We start from the raw sequence: 21,176 nt of genomic DNA on the forward strand, positions 1-21,176 counted from the left end.
ATATTTGAGCTTTACACCTTTCAACTAAAGAACTACTGTACTGTATGAAGACTCACATGTATATTACATAATTATACCTTCTGTTCAAAGAGTTGATAGAATATAGATATTATTCACCTAATTTTTAGAAAATACCCCAGTCGATTATGTTGTACATGCTATAAAATATCTACAGTAGAAAAAAAAATTTGTTTCCAAAACTAGCAATGAAACCTTTGGTACCTACCTAATGTGACTGGTAGGTTTGGGAGTGATAAAACTGCCACTGGAAATGCATTACCAACAAGGACTTGGCATCCTTACCTCCTCATTCCAAAGACACAATCTTAACTATGTCCCTGTGTGGTTATCCTTTCATTACATCTGTTTTACTTTTCAGAGTTCATTGCCCTTCAACAATCACATGCTGGCAAGTTACCCTGGTAATTGAAGTTTGATTCAAGAATAACTATGAACTTCCACCTCATTCATTGTCTCATTCATCCTTTCCACTTAGGTTCTGCCTTTTCTAATCTAGAGCTTGTGCGCCCCCACACAGCCAAATTTAAGGAGTGTACCCGTCCCAGGTTTCCACGCCCATTCCAGCACACTCTAGTATCTCATCCTCGTGAACTCCAATTACTAACCAGCAAGAACCATGAGCTCTCGTGAACAGGTGTCCCACTTGTTTTGTAACTCACGAGAGCTACTGGTTAAAATGTGAAGCTAAGAGAAAGAAAAATGAAGCCAAAACTGGTCCGCCTGAGAAGCTGCTGGGAATAAAGCTTTAAAGCCTTCCACTCAATTCATACTGAGGCCACTGTCTCTCCTTCTGCCTTCATTAGGAAATAACGAAAATAAATAAAATAGTATCTGCTATGATCACAAGTATTTAGTACATGCACTTTTGTTTGAGTTTACTTCCCTGCCTTCCAAAAAAAACACAGATATTTAAGCACCAACTCATGGTAATAAAATTAAATTTTACTTTTGCAAACATAAACATGAAGAAATGTCATTTGTAGCAAAAAAATTCAAATTAGAAATGTTTGTGTATTTCATTATTTAATTTCTAGGCAGCAATAGAGGTAAGAATTTTTTAATGTGGTTTGTATCACAAAAGGGTCTTGTTCTCTTGAAAAACAACCTTTTTTGAAATTCCAGGAAAGTTGAAGTACCATAAAATAATCAAGGCCTGCACACTGCAGGTAAAAACCCTTCAGCTATTATTGAAACGTAAGTATAATTACACACAGGAAAAAAATATCATCAGCACAGGAAAGATGCCCTAAGATTTCTTTGTTTTTTTCAAAACTGATGGACATGAGTGAGCTCTAATATCATTATGCTTAGAAATGGCTTCATCCAGATCCAACTGAACACCATTAATGCTCATTTCCATACAGCCATTATAAAAAGCATTCACTGGCGTGGCGCTGAACGGAATATCTGTAAAAACAGAACATTAAAATATTAGCCTAAGACTTTTGGCATCTTATTTGCTTACAACTAGAGGAACTATTCAGACTTCCCATTTCCAACCTAATTCTAATCATAAGGCAAATGTTAGTAATGTTATTCTATCCAATAAATTTATATTAAGTGACTCATGTATATAAAGTATTGTGCCTGGCACTGGATTCAGCATATCATGAGTTCCTGTGATTTCATAAACACAATCAGTCTCATCAAAACCTAAGATAAGTAAACACACTTGAAAAAGAGTCAAAAAGAGCATATTCTTACTTGCGATGTTCTACTGTATTATTTTCTCTTTTTAAAATTTTTTTTTGAGAGAGAGAGCATGAGAGCAGGAGAGAGGGTCAGAGAGAGACAGAGAGAGAGAGAAAGAGAGAGACAGAGAGAGACAGAGAGAGAATCTCAAGCAGGCTCCATGCTCAGTGTGGAGCCAGATGTGGGGCTCGATCCCATGACGCTGGGATCATGACCTGAGCCGAAATCAAGAGTCGGACACTTAACTGACTGAACCGCCCGGGCGCGCTTATTATTTTCTCTTTAAATTTGAACAATAGTTTATAAGCATTTTTAAATCATTTTTTCCAGTCCAAGCTATAGCTACTTGGGAATCTTTTTAAAATGTCATGATAAATATATCTCTTTTATTATTGCTAGAATAAAAGCAGATTTCTGTATTTTCCCAAAAAATAGCTTCTTGCTGAGCATAAAATGGCAACTCATGATAGGGAATTCACTTTTATGTGCTGCTTGGTGTTCTAAAAAATAATTTTAATAATGCTTCAGTGACTAGTTTAGGGTCTTTGGGCCTTTCTACACTTTCACTTTCTTCATCAGACTTAATACTTGAGTTACACCCTTGAATTCCTAAGAGCTATGATTCATCTTAACAACATCCATCTCTATACTTGCTTCTTTCTTGGCATCTTCTCTCCATCAATTTAGTTCCCAATCCACATTTTTCAGCCTTTATTCTTCTTCCTTAGTGCCTTATGCAAAAAATATTCAGTTCAAATTTTCTACCTCTAGTTTGCCAATACAGTGAATAAAGTCCATACTTTTCTAGGGGCTCACAGCATTTTTTATGAACCCCTTTCAAGTCTGGCAGAGCATCAAAGATTATGCCACTATTATAAAAACCCTCAGAATCGTCAATTTTCCCTGATTTTTAATTCATAACATTCAATTCAATATGCCTATTTTGCATGTTAACTGGTAATTTACCTATCCCATTGTTTCTACTCCTAATATCTCAATTGTCACAGTTCTCCTCAATTTTCCTCACTCTTTTTCTAAACACATCTTACCTGAAGTCAATCTAAAGTGTTGGTGAAAAAGTCCTGGAACCACTAAAATTTGACAGTTTTACCTCTTTTGAACTCTTTCGTTGTCTGATTTACAAAAATTGCATTCAACTAATTTGTAAATAAGGAGGTAGATTTTGATATAGAATTCATTTATTTGAACAATAATTATACTTCCTAATAATTATCCACAGTAACTTAAGTAACTTTGTAATAATTAACAATGCTAGATTTTCTGTCTAATCTATCACTTTAAAAAAAAATTTTTATGTTTATTTTTTTAATGTTTTTTTTTTTTTTTTGAGAGAGAGAGAGAGAGAGAGAGAGAGACAGACTCTGAGCAGGGGAAGGGCAGAGAGAGAGAGGGAGACACAGAAACCGAAGCAGGCTCCAGGCTCCGAGCCGTCAGCAAAGAGCCTGATGCGGGGCTGGAACTCACAAGCTGTGAGATCATGACCTGAGCTGAAGTCAGACGCTTAACCGACTGAGCCACCCAGGCGCCCCATAATCTATCACTTTTATAGAATCTTTACTTCTACCTGCCTCCTTAGCGCAGTAGGCAGCGCGTCAGTCTCATAATCTGAAGGTCCTGAGTTAGAATCTTTACTTCTATTCCTCAAAAACCCAGATAAAATTTCCATATACAAAAATGAAGGCCCTGAGCAGTTAAAGTAATATAATGAAGATTACTAGAAGTCCAGACATCAAACTCAGAATTTTCCTAGGAGAATAACCTGAAAATGGTATCAGAAAATATTCCTCAAAAACTCTCTCCCTCAATTATTTTTGCCATTTAAAACGAAAGATCGATGCCAATTTCATATTTTCCAATATTAAGTTAAAGATGAATGTGCTCTTCCTCCAGTTTTCCCCATCTCACGGTAAATGGAATCTCCACCCATGAAACTGGACATGCCAGATACCTAAGAAGGGGATCCCCACACCTGCCTTTCTACCCTATTAAAATTTTTAATGTTTATTTATTTGTTTTGAGGGGGGAATCATGGGGGGGGGGGTAGAGAGAGAGGGAGAGAGAGAATCCCAAGCAGGCTCCGCACTGTCAACACAGAGCCTGATGCAGGACTTGATCTCACGAACAGTGAGATCATGACCTGAGCTGAAATCAAGAGTTGCTCAACCAACTGAGAAACCCAGGTGCCCCAAATCCTATTAATTTTGTTTTTCACATACATCTCCAATCTAAACACTGTGCCATCTTCACTGCCATCATCCTAGTCCGGCAGCTTTCTCATCTGTAATATGGGGATAATAATAGCACCTACCTCACAGGTCTATTTAAAATTAAAATTAAACAAGTGGATCCATTTGAAGCAGTCTGAACATGCCCAGACTGTTCACTAGGCACTGACTGATGACGGTATGCTTGTTGCTTCTATTTGTGACGACTTCATTAGCCCCCAGCTCATCTCATCCACTTTTGCCTTCCACCTGTCCATCTCCATCCATCATGCATGGTATATTGATATACCATTTCCTTGCCTACAAATTTTTAAAGACTCCCATGGCTCTTACAAGAAGACTCAGGACCCCAGACCAGGTCTACAAATCCTCACCCAGTTCACAGCCTCATCTTGTACTACCATCCCCTTGCTCAATATGCTCTCACCAGACCCATCTTCTATATATTCCTCAAGCGTGTCAATCCCCCATTCTGTCCACATATAGACCATTTCACTTGCATATTAATTCCAATTCCTACCCCATTACTTGGTTAAGTTTAATCCTTCAATTTATCATATTTACATCTTAGCCTTTTCTGTAGAGAGCTCATTCCTGGCCCCCACAACCAGACCAAGTCCCCATTTTCAGGCTGTAAGAGCAATACCTACTATTCCTTTGTATGAGTTATCACTATTTTAACTATCCTCATATTTTCCTAACTGGTTATTTAATGACTGCCTCTACCACTAGATTGTAAAAGGTTTAGAAACAGGGATCATATCTTTTTTTTTATTACTATGTCTCTGGTACCTGGGATGTAGGTTCTTAATAAATATAAGGTAAACAAATGATGGATGAATTAAAGAATAAATGTTAAACTCACAAGACTATTTGAGGATGAACTGAAATAATAAATATGTTTTTTTAAATTTTTTTAATGTTTATTTCTGAGACAGAGAGAGACAGAGGATGAGTGGGGGAGGGGCAGAGAGAGAGGGGGACACAGAATCCGAAGCAGGCTCAGGCTCTGAGCTGTCAGCACAGAGCCTGACGCAGGGCTTGAACTCATGGACCGCGAGGTCATGACCTGAGCTGAAGTTGGACGCTCAACCAACTGAGCCACCCAGGCGCCCCAATAATAAATATGTTCTGACTAGGATAGTCAAATGCAGCAAAACTTGGTTAGTTTTAGTTCACTATTAAAAACAATTAATAAACAAGATATACCAATAAAATGTCAATATAAATAAATCCCCAGGAAAAGACTAACGGATACCGGAATTTTGTCTTCCCTTCTAATGCCCTTTTATTAAAATGAAAATTTTAAAATAGTATCAATTTGATTAAAAACATACTTTGAAAGATGTTTTAAAGATAACTTTGAAAAAAAAAAAGTAAGAAGATACCTGGAAGGCCACCCAGGTAAGTGGACACTCTTTCTTTCATTGCTATGTCCAAAATGGCAAGTTGACTTTGAAGGTCTTCGGAGTAGATGATATCTTTTTTAAGTGGAGTCAACAGTTCCAGACTGGTTCTGTTGACCCTTACTTCCAGATGGAATTGTTCATTGGAACACAGACTTATGGCCTCTACCCGAGATACTACCGTATTTTCGATAGATACCAGGATATCCTGAAAAACAGAGCAAAGACAAAATATAAGCAAGTATTAATGGTAATGCCACTTAAGAGTGACTTTGGGGTTTTTAAGTTCAAAAACTGACTTACAATGAGGAAAAAATAAGTATGATAGAGCCTCCCAATTTAAATTTAAAAATTTTGTTATAATAATCATAACTTTAAAATATACATTAGCTTTACGAATTTCAGGGTCAGCTAAGATGTATAGTGGCTTCTAAAAATTCAGTAAGCCAAGAGAGTTGTTTGCCTAAACTCATGTCTTAAGCAATATTTTTCTGTTTGTGAGCCTTCCTAACTTCAACACTTACATGTGAAAGAGGAAGGAGCTGAATAACCCTTTGTTGGGGAAAAGACTTGGAAAATGTAAAGTGCTTTAGTAAGCACATGCCAGCGAGACTGAAAGGGTTTTGTGTGCCACACAAGCAATCCTGTTAAGACTTGGGACAAAGTGAGCGAAGAACTCCTGAGAGGGAAAAGCCAGGGTTCACCAGAACTAAGTTAGAGTATTCACCAGATGATATTCAAAACACAGAATGTTTTCATTTTGTTAACTTTTCAAAGTGCTGATACACAAAATCACTCAACTTGTTGACAGTGATCTATGCATATAACATATGTGTATGTAGAGGAAATGTAAAAAGACAGAAAATAAAATGGGGACTAGGAACATGGATGTTATGAGACGGTAGAAAGATAGTCTGAAATATTTACTCAAGAATCCAATATACCTATGTTAAGTCTCTACTTCACAAATACAGGAAATCTGTTACCGTTATACATGTCTATATCCTTGAACTCACTAATATGAGTCTTAAAATGGCCAGCTGACAAACTGTTCCAGAATGATCAATAGTATGTGAAATAATGTTATGAAACGCTGCACACAGATCTTGAGAAGGCAGTCTGACATGGAAATGAAGAAGGAGAAGGAGGAGAGGAGGGGGAGCAGGAGGAGGGCAGTGGGGGGAGAAGCAGCAGCAGCCGCCATGGATTCAAACACGGAAAAGACCAAATAAACATCAAAGACATGGCATGCCTTAATGTCCTCTACTGCATGGATGTAGTGCTGAAGATAGGATTTCCATTTCATTAAAAAAAAAAGGCAAACAAAAAGTTGAAATCAAGTTGAAATCTAAAACGTAGTAAGCTCCTGGTGGTAGACTGGAGATAAAAACTTGGCAGGATCTCTTAGGTTGCTTATGCTTAACCACCAGCAACTCTCTGCAATCATCATTAGTCTGCAAACAGCACATCTTTGTATTATTACAGACATGATTCAATTACACGTCTCTTTCCAAAAGCTACAGAGAACATCCAAACCAACCTGGGCATAAACACAAGCTTCTTGTTATAACTTGTTGGAATCCACTGTCGATGACACATGGTCAGAGCTATTAGCCTCTAATAGAAGGCTGAATAATACAGATCTTCTGATAACGGTCCTGTTTGCTTTTATCCAAGAGGTTTTTTCCTGTTCTTCCTCCTAATTTGAAATCAGAGTTGCCAGCAAGAAGCCAGGTGGACTGGTTTTACTTTTCTCTAGTTCTTTCTAATTTACTCATGGGAGAAAAGATTAAGAGTGCCAGAGAGCACAAAACATTATAATTAGGCACAGAATATCTGCGAGTGAATTTTAATCAGACTCACTTTTATGTTGTTAGCACAGACTCCCATGATAACTTCCAGAACTCTAAATAAAGGTGGATCTCTATGAACTCTGGGAAACCTTGAGGTAGCCTGTGTGTGAGTCTACCTAATCTTGGCTGTAGATGCAGTAACAGGCTTTTCAATTTCTCCTACTTCTTAGATCAGACCTTGGAAATAAGCCAGTAAGAAAGTAATAATAATGGACATTTATGGAGTCTTTACTGATGTACTAGAGACTGTGTGACAAATACTTTGCATATGTTATCTCATTTAATCTTCAAAATAGCACTTTGAGGTAAATACTGCTAATATATCCACTTTACAGATAACAAAACAAAACAGAAAAACAAGAATCACAAAGGTTTAGTAAAGTTACCTGAAGCTTTTCAGAGGCGGAGTCTACCAAAGACAAGGCAAAGGGCACGGTGTAACCAGAAACCAAGGCGAACATAACACCAGTGCCCGCGGATGGACGAATATTCAAGGACACGTTTACTTGCCAGCCCTCAGCGTTGGATATATTATCTGTTTAAACAATAAAACAGAAGTAGGATCAGTGTACTCCTAAAGTACACCAGAAGGAATTATTATAATCCTATTCATACTCAAAGCCATTTTCGTGTAATACTAAAGTTTTTAGTTCTCTTTTCTCAATGATCTATATAACTTAGGCAAAAAAAAAAAAAAAAAAAAAAAAACCACAGAAAAACAAAAGCCATTTTTTTTTAAAATGCAGGCAAAAAACAAATAAATAAAGCCCCATTCTTCTGGTCTTTCTAGAATAAAATTCTAGATGTGGTATTTCAGATTATTATGAATTTTCCCTGTTTGCTCTTTTACAGATATTCCTTCCACCTGTATAATCACCAGAGGTCAAATCTCAAGGTGGTCATATTTGAAAGCACACATTTAGAAGGAAGTTCACTGAATTTATTATAACATTTCTGAGGGAACACTCAGGTATAGCCCCACCACCCCACCATTCCTCATCCTTAAAGTGGGGGGGGGGGGGGGGTGGGTCAGTTCAAAGCAGGGGGAAGGAAAAATAAGGATTTATACAAATAGGGGAGTTAGATATTTGATAGTAGAGAAATACTCTGAAATCAATTCTGGACTCTGAAATTCTAACAGGAAATCTTCTCCTGTGATTCTCTTGTCATAATAGTTAGTTAACATCCTTTTTATTCATTACTAGGTTAATTGTCTATCCCACTAGAGTACAGGCTCTACATGTCTCTAACACCATGTTGTTCTCCACAGCAGTCACTCAACAAATATGTGTTGAATTGATATGTTTCCAAAATAGTGTAATTCCTAAAAATATTAATCCACAATTTGAATGAAGTCTTCCTTATTTAATAAGAAGTAATATATTGCAATAGCCCAAATACCGCTTGTAGATTTTGAAAAGGTAAATGTCAATGGAGAAAATAATGACCCCCTGACAAGATGATCTTCCACTTAGCCACATCTAATGCTATTACATTTTTTCCTCCTAATCCTTAATTTCCACTCAAGAGAAAAAAAAAAATATATACATATATATAAAATATAATCATTTTGAAATAAGTAAATTTACAATAAGATATTAACAAACTAAAACTAAAATAAACATGCAAATGTACAGAAATTATAATGTAACTTTAAATATTAATTTAAAAGTTGGTCACTTTTGGGCAGTATGGTACTGGCACAAAACCAAACACTTAAATCAGTAGAAAAGAATAGAGAACCCAGAAATGGATCCACAAATGTATGACTAATTAATCTTTGAAAAAGTAGGAAAGAATATCCAATGAAATAAAGACAGTCTCTTCAGCAAATGGTGTTGAGAAAACTGGACAGCAACATGCAGAAGATTGAACCTGGTCACTTTCTTACATCATTCACAAAAATAAACTCAAAATGGATGAAACACTTAAACGTAAGACAGGAAGCCATCAAAATCCTAGAAGAGAAAGCAGTCAAAAACCTGTTTGACATCAGCCACAGCAACTTCTTACTCAACACATCTCTGGAGGCAAGGGAAACAAAAGCAAAAACGAACTATTGGGACCTCTTCAAGATATAAAGCTTCTGCGCAGTGAAGGAAACAATCAACAAAACTAAAAGGCAACCAACAGAATGGGAGAAGATATTTGCAAATGACATATCAGATAAAGGGTTACTATCCAAAATCTATAAAGAACATATCAAACTCAACACCCAAAAAACAAATAATCCAGTGAAGAAATGGGCAAAAGACACAAATAGACACTCTTCCAAAGAAGACATCCAGATGGCTAACAGACACATGAAAAGATCCTCAACATCACTTATCATCAGGGAAATACAAATCAAAACCACAATGAGATATGACCTCATACCAGTCAGAATGACTAAAATGAACAACTCAGGCAATGACAGATGTTGGTGAGGATGCAGAGAAATCCCACTACTGGTATGAATGCAAACTGGTGCAACCACTCTGGAAAGCAGCATGGAGGTTCCTCAAAAAATTAAAAATAGAACTACCTTACGACCCAGCAATTGCACTACTAGGTATTTATCCAAAGGATACATGTGTGCTGTTTTGAAGGGAAACATGCACCCCAATGTTTATAGCAGTGCTATTGATAATAGCCAAAGTATGGAAAGAGCCCAAATGTCCATCAACTGATGAATGGGTAAAGAAGAGGTAGTGTGTGTGTGTGTGTGTGTGTGTGTGTGTGCATGTGCATGTATACACACACACACACACACACACACACACATATATATATACATATACACACACAGAATGGAATATTACTTGGCAATCAAGAGAATGAAATCTTGCCATTTGCAACAACGTGGATAGAATTAGAGTATATTATGCTAAGTAAAATTAGTCAGAGAAAGACATCATTTGACTTCACTCATGTGGAATTTAAGATATGAAACAGATGAACATAAGAGAAGGGAAGTATAAAAAAATATAAAAACAGGGATGGGGGCAAACCATAAGATGCTCTTAAATATAGAGAACAAACTGAGTGTTGCTGGAGGGGTTTGGGGTAGGGGATGGGCTAAATGGACAAGGGACATTAAGGAAGACACTTGGTGGGATGAGCACTGGGTATTATGTGGAGGGGATGAATCACTGGAATCTACTCCTGAAACTTTATTGCACTATATGCTAACTAATTTGGATATAAAATTTTTTAAAAAGTTGATTACTTTCAAGTTATCCATGAAATAGCTAATTACTTATGAAAGTGATTTTTTTCAGACACAATATAACTATTTTCATTTTCTTTTTTTTTAATGTTTATTTATTTTTGACAGACAGAGACAGAGCACAAGTAGGGTAGAGGCATAGAGGGGGAAACACAGAATCTGAAGCAGGCTCCAGGCTCTGAGCTGTCAGTACAGAGCCCGATGCAGGGCTTGAACTCATAAACCGTGAGATCATGACCTGAGCGGAAGTAGGAGGCTTAACAGACTGAGCCACCCAGCCGCCCCTCATTTTCTCTTCAGGGAGTTTTTCCTTCAAGCAAATTATTGTGGGCCTAGTTCTTTCCTGCATTCAGTCATCAACTTTAGTTGAAACATTTTTTAAAAATCATATACAGAACTAATGTTGAAGACATTGCATTAACTTATGTTAGGAATACAGAAAGTACCAACGTAAGATTCATCCTTAAAACTGTAGCAATACTTCGTAGACTGCAAATAAACACATTTCACATATAATTTTTTCTTGGGGCGCCTGGGTGGTCCAGTCAGTTAAGCATCCGACTTCAGCTCAGGTCATGATCTCACAGCTTGTGGGTTTGAGCCCCGCGTCAGGCTCTGCGCTGACAGCTTCAGAGCCTTGAGCCTGCTTCGGATTCTGTGTCTCCCTCTCTCTCTGCCCCTCCCCTGCTCTCTCTCTCGAAAATAAACATTAAAAAAAAAAAAAAAAAAAAAAAAAAAAAAAAAATATATATATATATATATATATATATATATATATATATATATATAATTTTTTCTCAAAGCAGAGATATCAGAATAACATTAAATTTATGACACAAAATTTAGTCACTCAAATAACGGACTCCTAAACAGAAAAAGACAAAGAACCTAATAAGATAGTTAAGATATAAAAATAGCTAATTAGCATCTGGAGAGATATTCAACTTCAGTAGAAACTGGGATAACCATACATAAAACTACAGGTTGTAATTTTTCAACTCTCAGATTGGAAACAAATCTCAAGCACAAACTCTCTTATTCTGTTGGTAGGAGTGTAAATTCATAAAACATTTTTGGAAAAGCATCTAACTGAGCAACAGGAACTATACATTTGCATAATCTTTGATGGACAGAATCTAAGCTTCTCTCCTACAGAATTAATCATATAAAAGTACAAAGATGTATGTCCTAGGATATTACAGATATATTATTTGTACACACAAAAACCTGGATCAGTCTGGCAAGAGCTCCTGTTCTGCTTAAGACTGTAGACAAAACTGGAAATAGCACTGCTCCTGCCCTTACAACCACAACAACAAAAGACCAATTATATACTTAAACACAATTTTTCTTGAACTGTCAGGGAGCTGTGGTTGCAGAGCAACTAACAAAGTAGAAATCTGAAGAAAGATAAGTGCTTCCATGGAAAGACAGGAAGAGTTTCCTCTCTTACTCAGAGCAGACACCAGATGCTATACAATTTGATGAGAAGAATTTAAATAAAAATATTAACAAACTGATAATTCCAAATGGGGCTCGTATGAGAATACAGAAACCCTGGGAACTTCAGGCACATGAGGAATCCACACCCATTTATAGGCTCTTCTTCATAGACCTTAAATGGGTACTCAAGAGAAAAATGGGGCAGAGAAAGAAATTAGAGAAAGCTTCCCTCCTGGTGCAGGCCTAGAAGAGAGGAGCAGTAACCTGAAGGGAGTATACAAAGTCCCACCCAGATCCTTCTCTGTCTTCTTTAGGCAACAAAAGCCTTACAGCTTTGGGAGAAAGGCAACAAACTTTGTCATCATTAGGACACATGCAAAGACCCATTACATCTTCAGGTTAGGGAAAGGAAACTGGAAAAAAACAAAACAAACAACCAAAGAGCACCTACCATGGAAAAGAAGCAGAAAAACATCTTGAGTCTTGACCATTAGATATCTCCCCCGCTGGTGGTTGGGAGGGGGGAAAAGAAAAGTCAAAGGATACAACATCTGCCAAAAATTGAATCTGTACCAGAACATTAGAGAATGCTCTCCAGACCCCATTGCCTTGCTAGCAAATGTCAAGTAACAAGAGCATTCTTCTGGGGTGAAGCAAGACCATGGAGAGACACTTTCTTGAGGCATACCCTAAACAGAATACCTAAAACTAACGATGGATCAGCTATTAAGAAAAATCCTCTAGAAACCATTCCCTACCATAATCACTAGGTAACAATAAAGGAATTTGAAGAATACTCGTGGAAACAAGAAAGCTTAAGCAGCTCAACTCTTGATGAGACTGATTCAACCACCTTATTAAGGGCCTAGCAAATGCAGAAATATGCTCATTTCCAGACAAAATAATTATTTATCTGTCTCTACTATTCTACATAAGTTGCTCATCTTTAAACCAAAAATTATCCAATTCAGAAGGAAACAAAGAAAAACAACACATCGTCAAGAGACAAAGCAGTCAACATGACCAGTCTTAGCTATGACTCAGATATTGGACCTATCAGACAGGGAATTGAAAATAATTATGAATAATAAGTTGAAGGCTCAGGTAGAAAATGTGTACAGATGGGCAATTTCAACAGAGGGGTGGACATTTTAAGAAACAATTACATGAAAATGCCAGAAATGAAGACAAATCCTTTTGATGCATTAATCAATAGACTCAATACAACCGAGAAATGGGTGAACCTTAAAATAGGTTAATCGAATTTACTTGAAATTGATCGGGTTATGTGCCAATAATCTTTAAATAATAACATAAGCATATTCAACTACTTTTTCCCCCTAATATACTTCAAAAAGTTAGTTTAAAAAATATATAACAATAAGAATTAGCCTAACACCATTCCTGGCACATAGTAAGTACTCCATAATGTTTACTGAAGGAATTACTGAAGTTTGTCAATGAATAAATTTAGTCATTAATGAGAAAAGAGAAGTAAAATGAGAAATCACTTACTATAATCTATGCTAAATAGGGCAACTCCAGAACCAGGATAGTAGGAACCCTTCTCCACAGTGACAAGACAATGCTTATTTTGTTTTTCTTGAATAATTTCCTTTACTCCCGAAGCTCCTTGATTCATCAAATTCCAGCCTCGTATACATCCATCTAGACGAGGGTTAATCTAACCAATTGAAATATAGGTCAAGGAGTGCAACTTAAACAAGTCAGACTCAGAGTGGTTTAACTGAATATAGATGCAGTTTTCATTTAGAGGGAAAACCCTTTCTTTGACGACATTTTAAAATATTTTAAATGTTTCGAATTTTATCTAATTTTTTAAGGTACCCTTCAGATGGACAGTCTTTTTCAGTTTATGCCATCACAGAGCCCCACTGGGATCCTAATGATTTTTAACACCTCAAGTCCTACTGGCTTTTCCCAGCCAGAGATGGTTTTTCTGCTCTCAAGTTCCGTGTATGCTACTAGCTGTGGCCCTGGGCTGCAAGCTGCTTTCTTTAGTTGCATTTATAATATAGGTTTGTCTTGCCATCAGACCCTGACTGTCTTTGGGAACAAAAGTGTTTGCTTTCTTCAGTCAAAAAAGCATCCAGACTCGAGACACACAGTAGCCATTTTACCAATAGTTTTTGAATAATTTATTTTACTTTTAAAATGTCTTGATTTCTCAATTTCAAAGGAACAGATACATTGACTCTGACATGGGTGAACCAATTCAGGTTTTATATCATATTGCAGAAATCTTTCAAAAGTTATGGTAACTGAATTGCCATGAGTAAAAGATGGATATAAAATAGTAAATATTTAAGGTAGATCAGCAAGTATAATTGGCAGGCCCGTGACTTCAAATGAAATTTTTAAAGCTCTTCAAGGACAGTGATTAGTCTCCTTCATAAAACCTATTCCATGGTTATTAGACAAACATCACATGCAGAAAATCATCTTTTATTTATAACTTCAATTTATGACAGGCTGAAGTTGTACTCCCAGCAAAGATTTTTTTTTTAAGATTTTTAGAAGTTCTATCCTACACGCTATTCTATCTCCCAAATTTTAAGTCCTAAAATAGACCTAAGAAAATTCTTTGACTGGCTTCCATAAAATATTGTATTTTTGGACTCAAGTAAATGTATTTGTATCTGCAATAGCTGAATATGGACAGTTATGTTGACACTGAATTGATGCTTGAGAATTGAAAAGGCCTACTTCTCCATGGGTAACACTGGGGATTTATATGGGCTCAAAAACACGACATTCATTTTCTTATTTCCTTAATACAATTTCAAGGATCACTATGTGATTTTTCCTTGTTCAATTCAAGTTGTCACAGTTGGTGTGTTCAACAAAATAACTTCTTTGACTATAAGAAAAACACATCTTCAAATCTATTACAGACAAGAGGAATTCATCCATGATAAATGATAGAAGCTTGGATCATTACCGGTTTAATGAGTACATTCTCCCCTTTCCGAGGTAATCCTGCAAAATAAACTTTAGTTTCTAGAAATCCATTTGCAGGCTTAAAAAGGCTTCTGGGTTTATTTATATTCATTACGGCTTCTTTAGCTATTTTTACACTAATACTGTATTCTAATTCTTCCACAGAGACCTACAATTAAAAATACAGAAATTATCAAACAACCAAACATCACTGCATGTCATTTGAAACACTAAGATTGAAAAAATCCTGGTATTATTCCAGTAAATAATTTTTCAAAATAATCATTTTAATGTAATAATTAATTTGTCATAAACCCATTTGAAATGTCTAATTACTATAAAGGTGGTAAAAATGTGTTTTAAAGTGATAATTCTTGTCTGAAAAGTAAATGAATATTTTAAGGTAAAAAAATCAATATTATTCTTTTAAATTTAAACATTCAATTATAATACATCTTTCAACCCTAATGTGTAATTATACAAAATCTTAGGAAACTTTTAAGTGTTCTTATTTTGCAATTGTCTGGAAGTATACATATGGAATCAATAAGGGAAATAAATTTTTAATATAAATTATGAGAAATCAGTATCTCTAGTGTTCCGTTCATTACATGCAAATTATATTTTATTTCAAAATTCAAAAGTAATTGAGGTCATAAGGAAACACAATACATAAAATTAAATTGGGTTTTTCCAACTTGAAAGTGGTTTGGTTTTTTAAAAAAGATTGAAAGTGATGGCAAACAACAATAAAAAATCCTCCCAAAAAGACGACTTGAAGAACCAATCTCCTCAAGCAAAACACTAGCACTCAAAATGAAAACTCTTCTTTTACTCATCAGTAATGGAAGTGAAAAGGTAGGCATGTTAAAGCACCACTATAGGAAGAGAAAAATTATGCTCTAATGTAAAATAACTTTGGTAACATTTACAGATTTAAAGTTGGTCAATGCTCTGTCCTCAATGCAGCCAATCAGTATCATTTTACTCAAATGACTATTCCCTTCTGGAGAAATTTTTTTTTTCAATATATGAAGTTTATTGTCAAATTGGTTTCCATACAACACCCAGTGCTTATCCCAAAAGGTGCCCTCCTCAATACCCATCACCCACCCTCCCCTACCTCCCACCCCCCATCAACCCTCAGTTTGTTCTCAGTTTTTAAGAGTCTCTTATGCTTTAGCTCTCTTCCACTCTAACCTCTTTTTTTTTTCCTTTCCCTCCCCCATGGGTTTCTGTTAAGTTTCTCAGGATCCACATAAGACTGAAACCATATGGTATCTGTCTTTCTCTGTATGGCTTATTTCACTTAGCATCACACTCTCCCGTTCTGGAGAAATTTAAGTTAGCCTCTAGAACCTCAGTCTAGCTTGCTTCTGGAAGTCTTACCACTCCATCTCTGTCTCTTTTGGGGGCTCCTCCTTTTCTTTTCAACCTCTACAATAAGCCCCAGAGCTCAGTTCTCAGACCTTTTTCCCCTTAGTCATGCAAATACTTTTAAATGGGGGCTCTACTCTCCCACTCTAGGGCATTTGGAAAATTTGGGGGTGGGGAGGGTACTTAGCTGTTGCAATGAGTAGGATGCATGCTGACATTGCAAGATGCTGGATACCTGTAATAGGGAGGATCGTCATGCAAAATAATAAAATGCCCAATATCCTGCAAACCTTCTGAATATCCCTGCAGGATATTCATGCAGAGTGTACTCATGCTTATCTGAGTTTGGCATATATGAACACAAAACATTTTTTGTACCATTTCAGCATGCACTGAATTTTTCAAGAATATCAACAGTCTTGCAAACCAAGGATAAATTGATGTTTGTTTTGCGTGGATCTTTACCAGGAGTTTCATACTATTTTGGAAGATCACCTTTACTGATGGTATCTATGCCTTTACAGTATTTGAATTGCCAATACAATACTCCAGCATGAGTCTTCATTTGCAGCTTTCACATTATTCTACATATAGGAGCAAGCTTTGACAAATACTGTGCTTGCACTTGAGCCCTTATATACTGAAATATGTATTATTTTCTTATAAATTACTTCCCTTTATTTCTTTGTATGGTAATTAGGGTATTATATTGGTTTCTACTAGGGATATGCAAAAGTAGCTTACATTATTGATGCATTTCATTATAGGACAGGAAAGGAGCATTATGAATATATGGGCACTTGATGAGACAGCTTAGAACCACAGATAAACAATAATCAATCTCATGGCTGTTAAACCCCTCTTTATGTTGAATATTCAAAACTTTTTATCTACCTTAAATTGAAGGCTGAAGCTCAAAAGTATATCCAGAATCTGATCACTTCTCACCACCTACCATCAACGCTCTAGTCAGAGATGCCATCTTCTCTCCACTGAGTTACTACAGTGGTCCAGTGGTCTCATAAGCCCATATCCTGTCTCATTCCTGTCTCTCTACTATCTAGTTTCCACAAAGTCATCATGTCCTGATTAGGATTATCTTCTTTTTTTTAGTGTTTGCTTATTTTGGGGGGGGGGGGGGGAGAGGGAGAGGGGCAGAGACAGAGTGAGAGACAGAGAATCCCAAGCAGGCTCCACACTGTCAGTGCATGTGGAGCCCCGACATGGGGCTCGATCCCACAGACCATAAGATCATGATCTCAGCTGAAATCAAGAGTCGAAACCCAATCAACTGAGCCACCCAGGTGCCCCTAGAATTGATTATCTTTTAACATACATGCAAATTAAATCATGTCACTTCTCAAAATCATCTTAGGTCTTTCTACTTAGCATAAAATCTAATTTCTCAATAGAGTCCCCATGGCCCTACCTGGTGTTATTCCAGACCACATTTCTAACCTCATTTTCTATTCCTCCCTCCCTCCCTTACTCCACTGCATCTATGCTGAGCTTTGCGTTGTTCCTCAAATACAACAATCACATCCGCTTGCCTGATGGTCTGTACTTGCTGTTCATATGGCACAGAATCATCTTGCCCCATATATTGCTCATGATTTGTGCCCTCAAGTCTCCGGTCAGATGTGATTTCATCGGAGATGGCTTTCCTGATTCCACATGCACACTCACCATCATGACTCTTGCCTGGCCTTGCTTTTCCTTTTCCTCTGAGCACTAACCACTATCTGACGTAGCTATTTTGTTCATGCATTCGTGGTTAACATCTCACCACTAGAGTGCAAGCTCCACAAGAGTGGTGATTTTGTTTTAATCACTATCGTAGCCTCACTACCTAAAAGAAGGAACAGCACATAAAGCACTCAATAAATACCTTTTTTAATGAATAAAAATATGGTACAAAGTACCAATTTCCCACCAATATTGGAATTATACCTAAATATGAGATGTAATGATTTATAGCCTTATTTATTTCTATGGTTTATAACCATTTTAATTAACAATTACCCACATTCCATTTATTTCAATTACAACAATCCTAAGCTCTACATTTTAAATTCTTATTTTCAAAGTATTTTATTTGAGGGGCACCTGGGTGGCTCAGTTGGTTAAACATCTGACTTCGGCTCAGGTTATGATCTCACTGTTTGTGAGTTCGAGCCCCGCATCAGGCTCTGTGCTGACAGCTCGGAGCCTGGAACCTGCTTCAGATTCTGTGTCTCCTTCTCTCTCTGCCCCCACCTCTGTCTCTGTCTCTCAACTATGAATAAACATTAAAAAAAAGTTTAAAGTATTTTATTTGAAATTTTAAAATTATTTAAAATTAGTGAAGCAAATGGTACTAAGTGAACACTCCAGTTTGCTTAATGTAACTTAAGTATTAATGCTTAATGATTAATATAACTTAACTTTGTCAATTAAAGCAATTTAATCTATTTATTTGAGATATCTATTTATTTGAGATAATTTCTGTGTCTGCATAAATTTGCCTGAAACTGTACAAGTTATTAACAAACCAACAAAACTGTAAAATGGTAAAAATACCATGAAGTAATATTTTTTAAATGAAAGATAGGGAGAAAAGAAATCTTATTTAAATGGCGGGGGAGAAAATTCATAAATTCCTAAACTATCAAATTAAGAATTTTTAAAAACTAGCCAGCATCAAATTTATTACCAGATTAAAGTTTTTCTCTGATTTCCTTATTATTCTTAAATTTTTAATGTCAAGTTGTATTCAATTTACAAAGGGAAATTTTGTTTTATTTAAAATATGGGCATATCATTAAATAATAGTTTATTTTTAATAAGAATCATAAATATAGAAGACAAAATGTATGGAACTGAATAGCTAGCTGCCTTCTATCCAATCCAGAATCCTGCCTCTAACATATCATTCATGGATAATTCATTAGTAAACACTATCTGCAACTCAAGATGTTAGCCTTGTAGGTAAATATTTACCTTCTTTATATATATTCTATATTACCTAAAATGTATCTAAATTCTCCTCCAAACAGCTGACATTTTCAATTTGTATCAATTGATCAGAAAAATTCTGTTTGCTCTCTTTTGCTGAAAAAGTAATTTTAGTGATTTTTAGATAGGAGATGTGGGGACACGAGGCAATAAAATGTATTCTTCAGGAGTGCCTGGGTGGCTCAGTCGGTTAAGTGTCCGACTTTGGCTCAAGTCATGATCTCATGGTCCATGAGTTCAAGCCCCCACTTCGAGCTCTGCACTGACTGTGCGGGGTATGCTTGCCTTTCTGTCTTCCTCTTTCTGTGCCCCTCCCCTGCTCAAGCTTGCCATCTCAAAATAAATAAATAAACTTAAAAAAATGGGACGCCTGGGTGCCTCAGTCGGTTGAGCGTCCAACTTTGGCTCAGGTCATGATCTCACGGTTTGTGAATTCGAGCCCCACGTCAGGCTTTACTGACAGTTCAGGGTCTGGAGCCTGCTTTGGATTCTGTGTCTCCCTCTCTGTCTCTGCCCCTCCCCCACTTGTGTGTGTGCGCACGTGCGCTCTGTCTCTCTCGCAAAAATAAACATTAAAAATTTTTTTTAAAAAACTTAAAAATGTATTCTCTAGGACAGTGGAGGAATAGCTGTATGAGCCAAGTATTCTACGTATAGATGCAGTAGGAAAGATGTAGCGGCAAAGCTACGCTAATGAGAGCATTTGGAGAAGCCAGAAAATTTTAGTGATTTCTCTGACAGTTGCATCTGATCATGCGCAGACATTGTTTGGTCAAGAGTCAAGAGCCCCGGGGCACCTGGGCGGCTCAGTTGGTTAAGCATCCAACTCTTTGTTTTGGCTCAAGTCGTGATCTCACGGTTGGTGGGTTTGAACCCCATATCAGGCTCTCCACTGACAGTGTAGAGCCTGCTTGGGATTCTCTCTTCCTCTCTCTCTACCCCTCCCCGACTACCCGCTGTCCCTGTCTCCCTCAAAATAAAATAAATAAACTTAAAAAAAAAGTGTATTTAAGAGTCCAGAGCCCCAAATCTATGGCTATCAAAGGACAGATAGCCCCATTTTTGGTAAACCATATCTGTGCGCAACTGTACCTTATTTGCTACCTGTACTGTAATGATTTCACATTATATTGTATTAGTTCATAAGGCATCACCTGTTAAATTGTGAGGTGCCAAGTAAGCTCAAGAGCAAGGAAAATCTCTTGCCATAGCTCTAGTGCCTTGAACTCAGGAACTTAGCATTTTCATCAATTCTTTGTTTTAAGTTGATTTATTTTGAGAGAGAAAGAGACAGACGGCACATGTGAACATGAGTGGCGGAGGGCCAGGGAGGGAGAGAGAGAGAATCCCAAGCCGACTCCGCACCGACAGCACAGGGCCGGATGCAGGGCTGGAACTCACAAACCGTGAGATCAATGACCTGAACCAAAATCAAGAGTCAGATGCTTAACCGACTGAGCCACCCAGGAGCCCCAGGCACTTAACATTTTAGAAGTGCTCACTAAAGGCTTAGTTAATATTTGAGTGCACGAGTGGGTAAATAAAGAAATGAAATAATGTAGTGATGATGTCACATGTCTTTTCAATATAGACCTCTTGCCAGATCCCACAGGCATATAAAGTGTCTCTTTTGGGTACCACGTTCTAAGGTGAAGCTGATTTCTCAGTTAGAACCTGCTGAAAACAGCAATGACTCTTGCAGAAAAGAGTTCTCCCCATTATAGATGAAAGTATTCCCTTCACGAAAACTTCCATTTTAGGCTCACTTTTAGTGATTATCTAAAAGAGCACTGTAATTGGTACTGGCTGGTATATACTCTCTATACAAATTGGTTCCTTATCTATATGCTAATATTTGAAATTGAATTAATTACTATATGTACTAGTCTTTCGATGTGTATTTCTATGTTACTATTGCATTTCTCTTTCATTTAAAAAATATTGGTGGCTATTCAGTATTTTTGTCCTTGATCAG

General features: G+C 36.8%; 1 protein-coding gene across 4 annotated transcripts in view; it reads right to left on the reverse strand.

The window, feature by feature from the left end:
• Window positions 1–1,031: 1,031 nt before the first annotated feature.
• PROS1 (protein S) overlaps window positions 1,032–21,176 on the reverse strand; it is a 74,459-nt gene continuing 54,314 nt past the window's right edge. For all 4 annotated transcript variants that reach the window (XM_042955731.1, XM_042955730.1, XM_042955728.1 and 1 more), the window contains exons 11-15: window positions 14,832–14,999; window positions 13,385–13,553; window positions 7,605–7,753; window positions 5,348–5,573; window positions 1,032–1,428 (exon numbers count right to left, since the gene is read on the reverse strand). In XM_042955731.1, the coding sequence (XP_042811665.1) occupies window positions 1,268–1,428; window positions 5,348–5,573; window positions 7,605–7,753; window positions 13,385–13,553; window positions 14,832–14,999 (873 nt within the window). In that variant the 3' untranslated portion in view covers window positions 1,032–1,267. The remainder of the gene's footprint in view (window positions 1,429–5,347; window positions 5,574–7,604; window positions 7,754–13,384; window positions 13,554–14,831; window positions 15,000–21,176) is intronic.

The sequence above is a fragment of the Panthera leo genome, chromosome C2 (assembly GCF_018350215.1).
Source record: "Panthera leo isolate Ple1 chromosome C2, P.leo_Ple1_pat1.1, whole genome shotgun sequence".
Lineage (NCBI taxonomy): Eukaryota > Metazoa > Chordata > Mammalia > Carnivora > Felidae > Panthera > Panthera leo.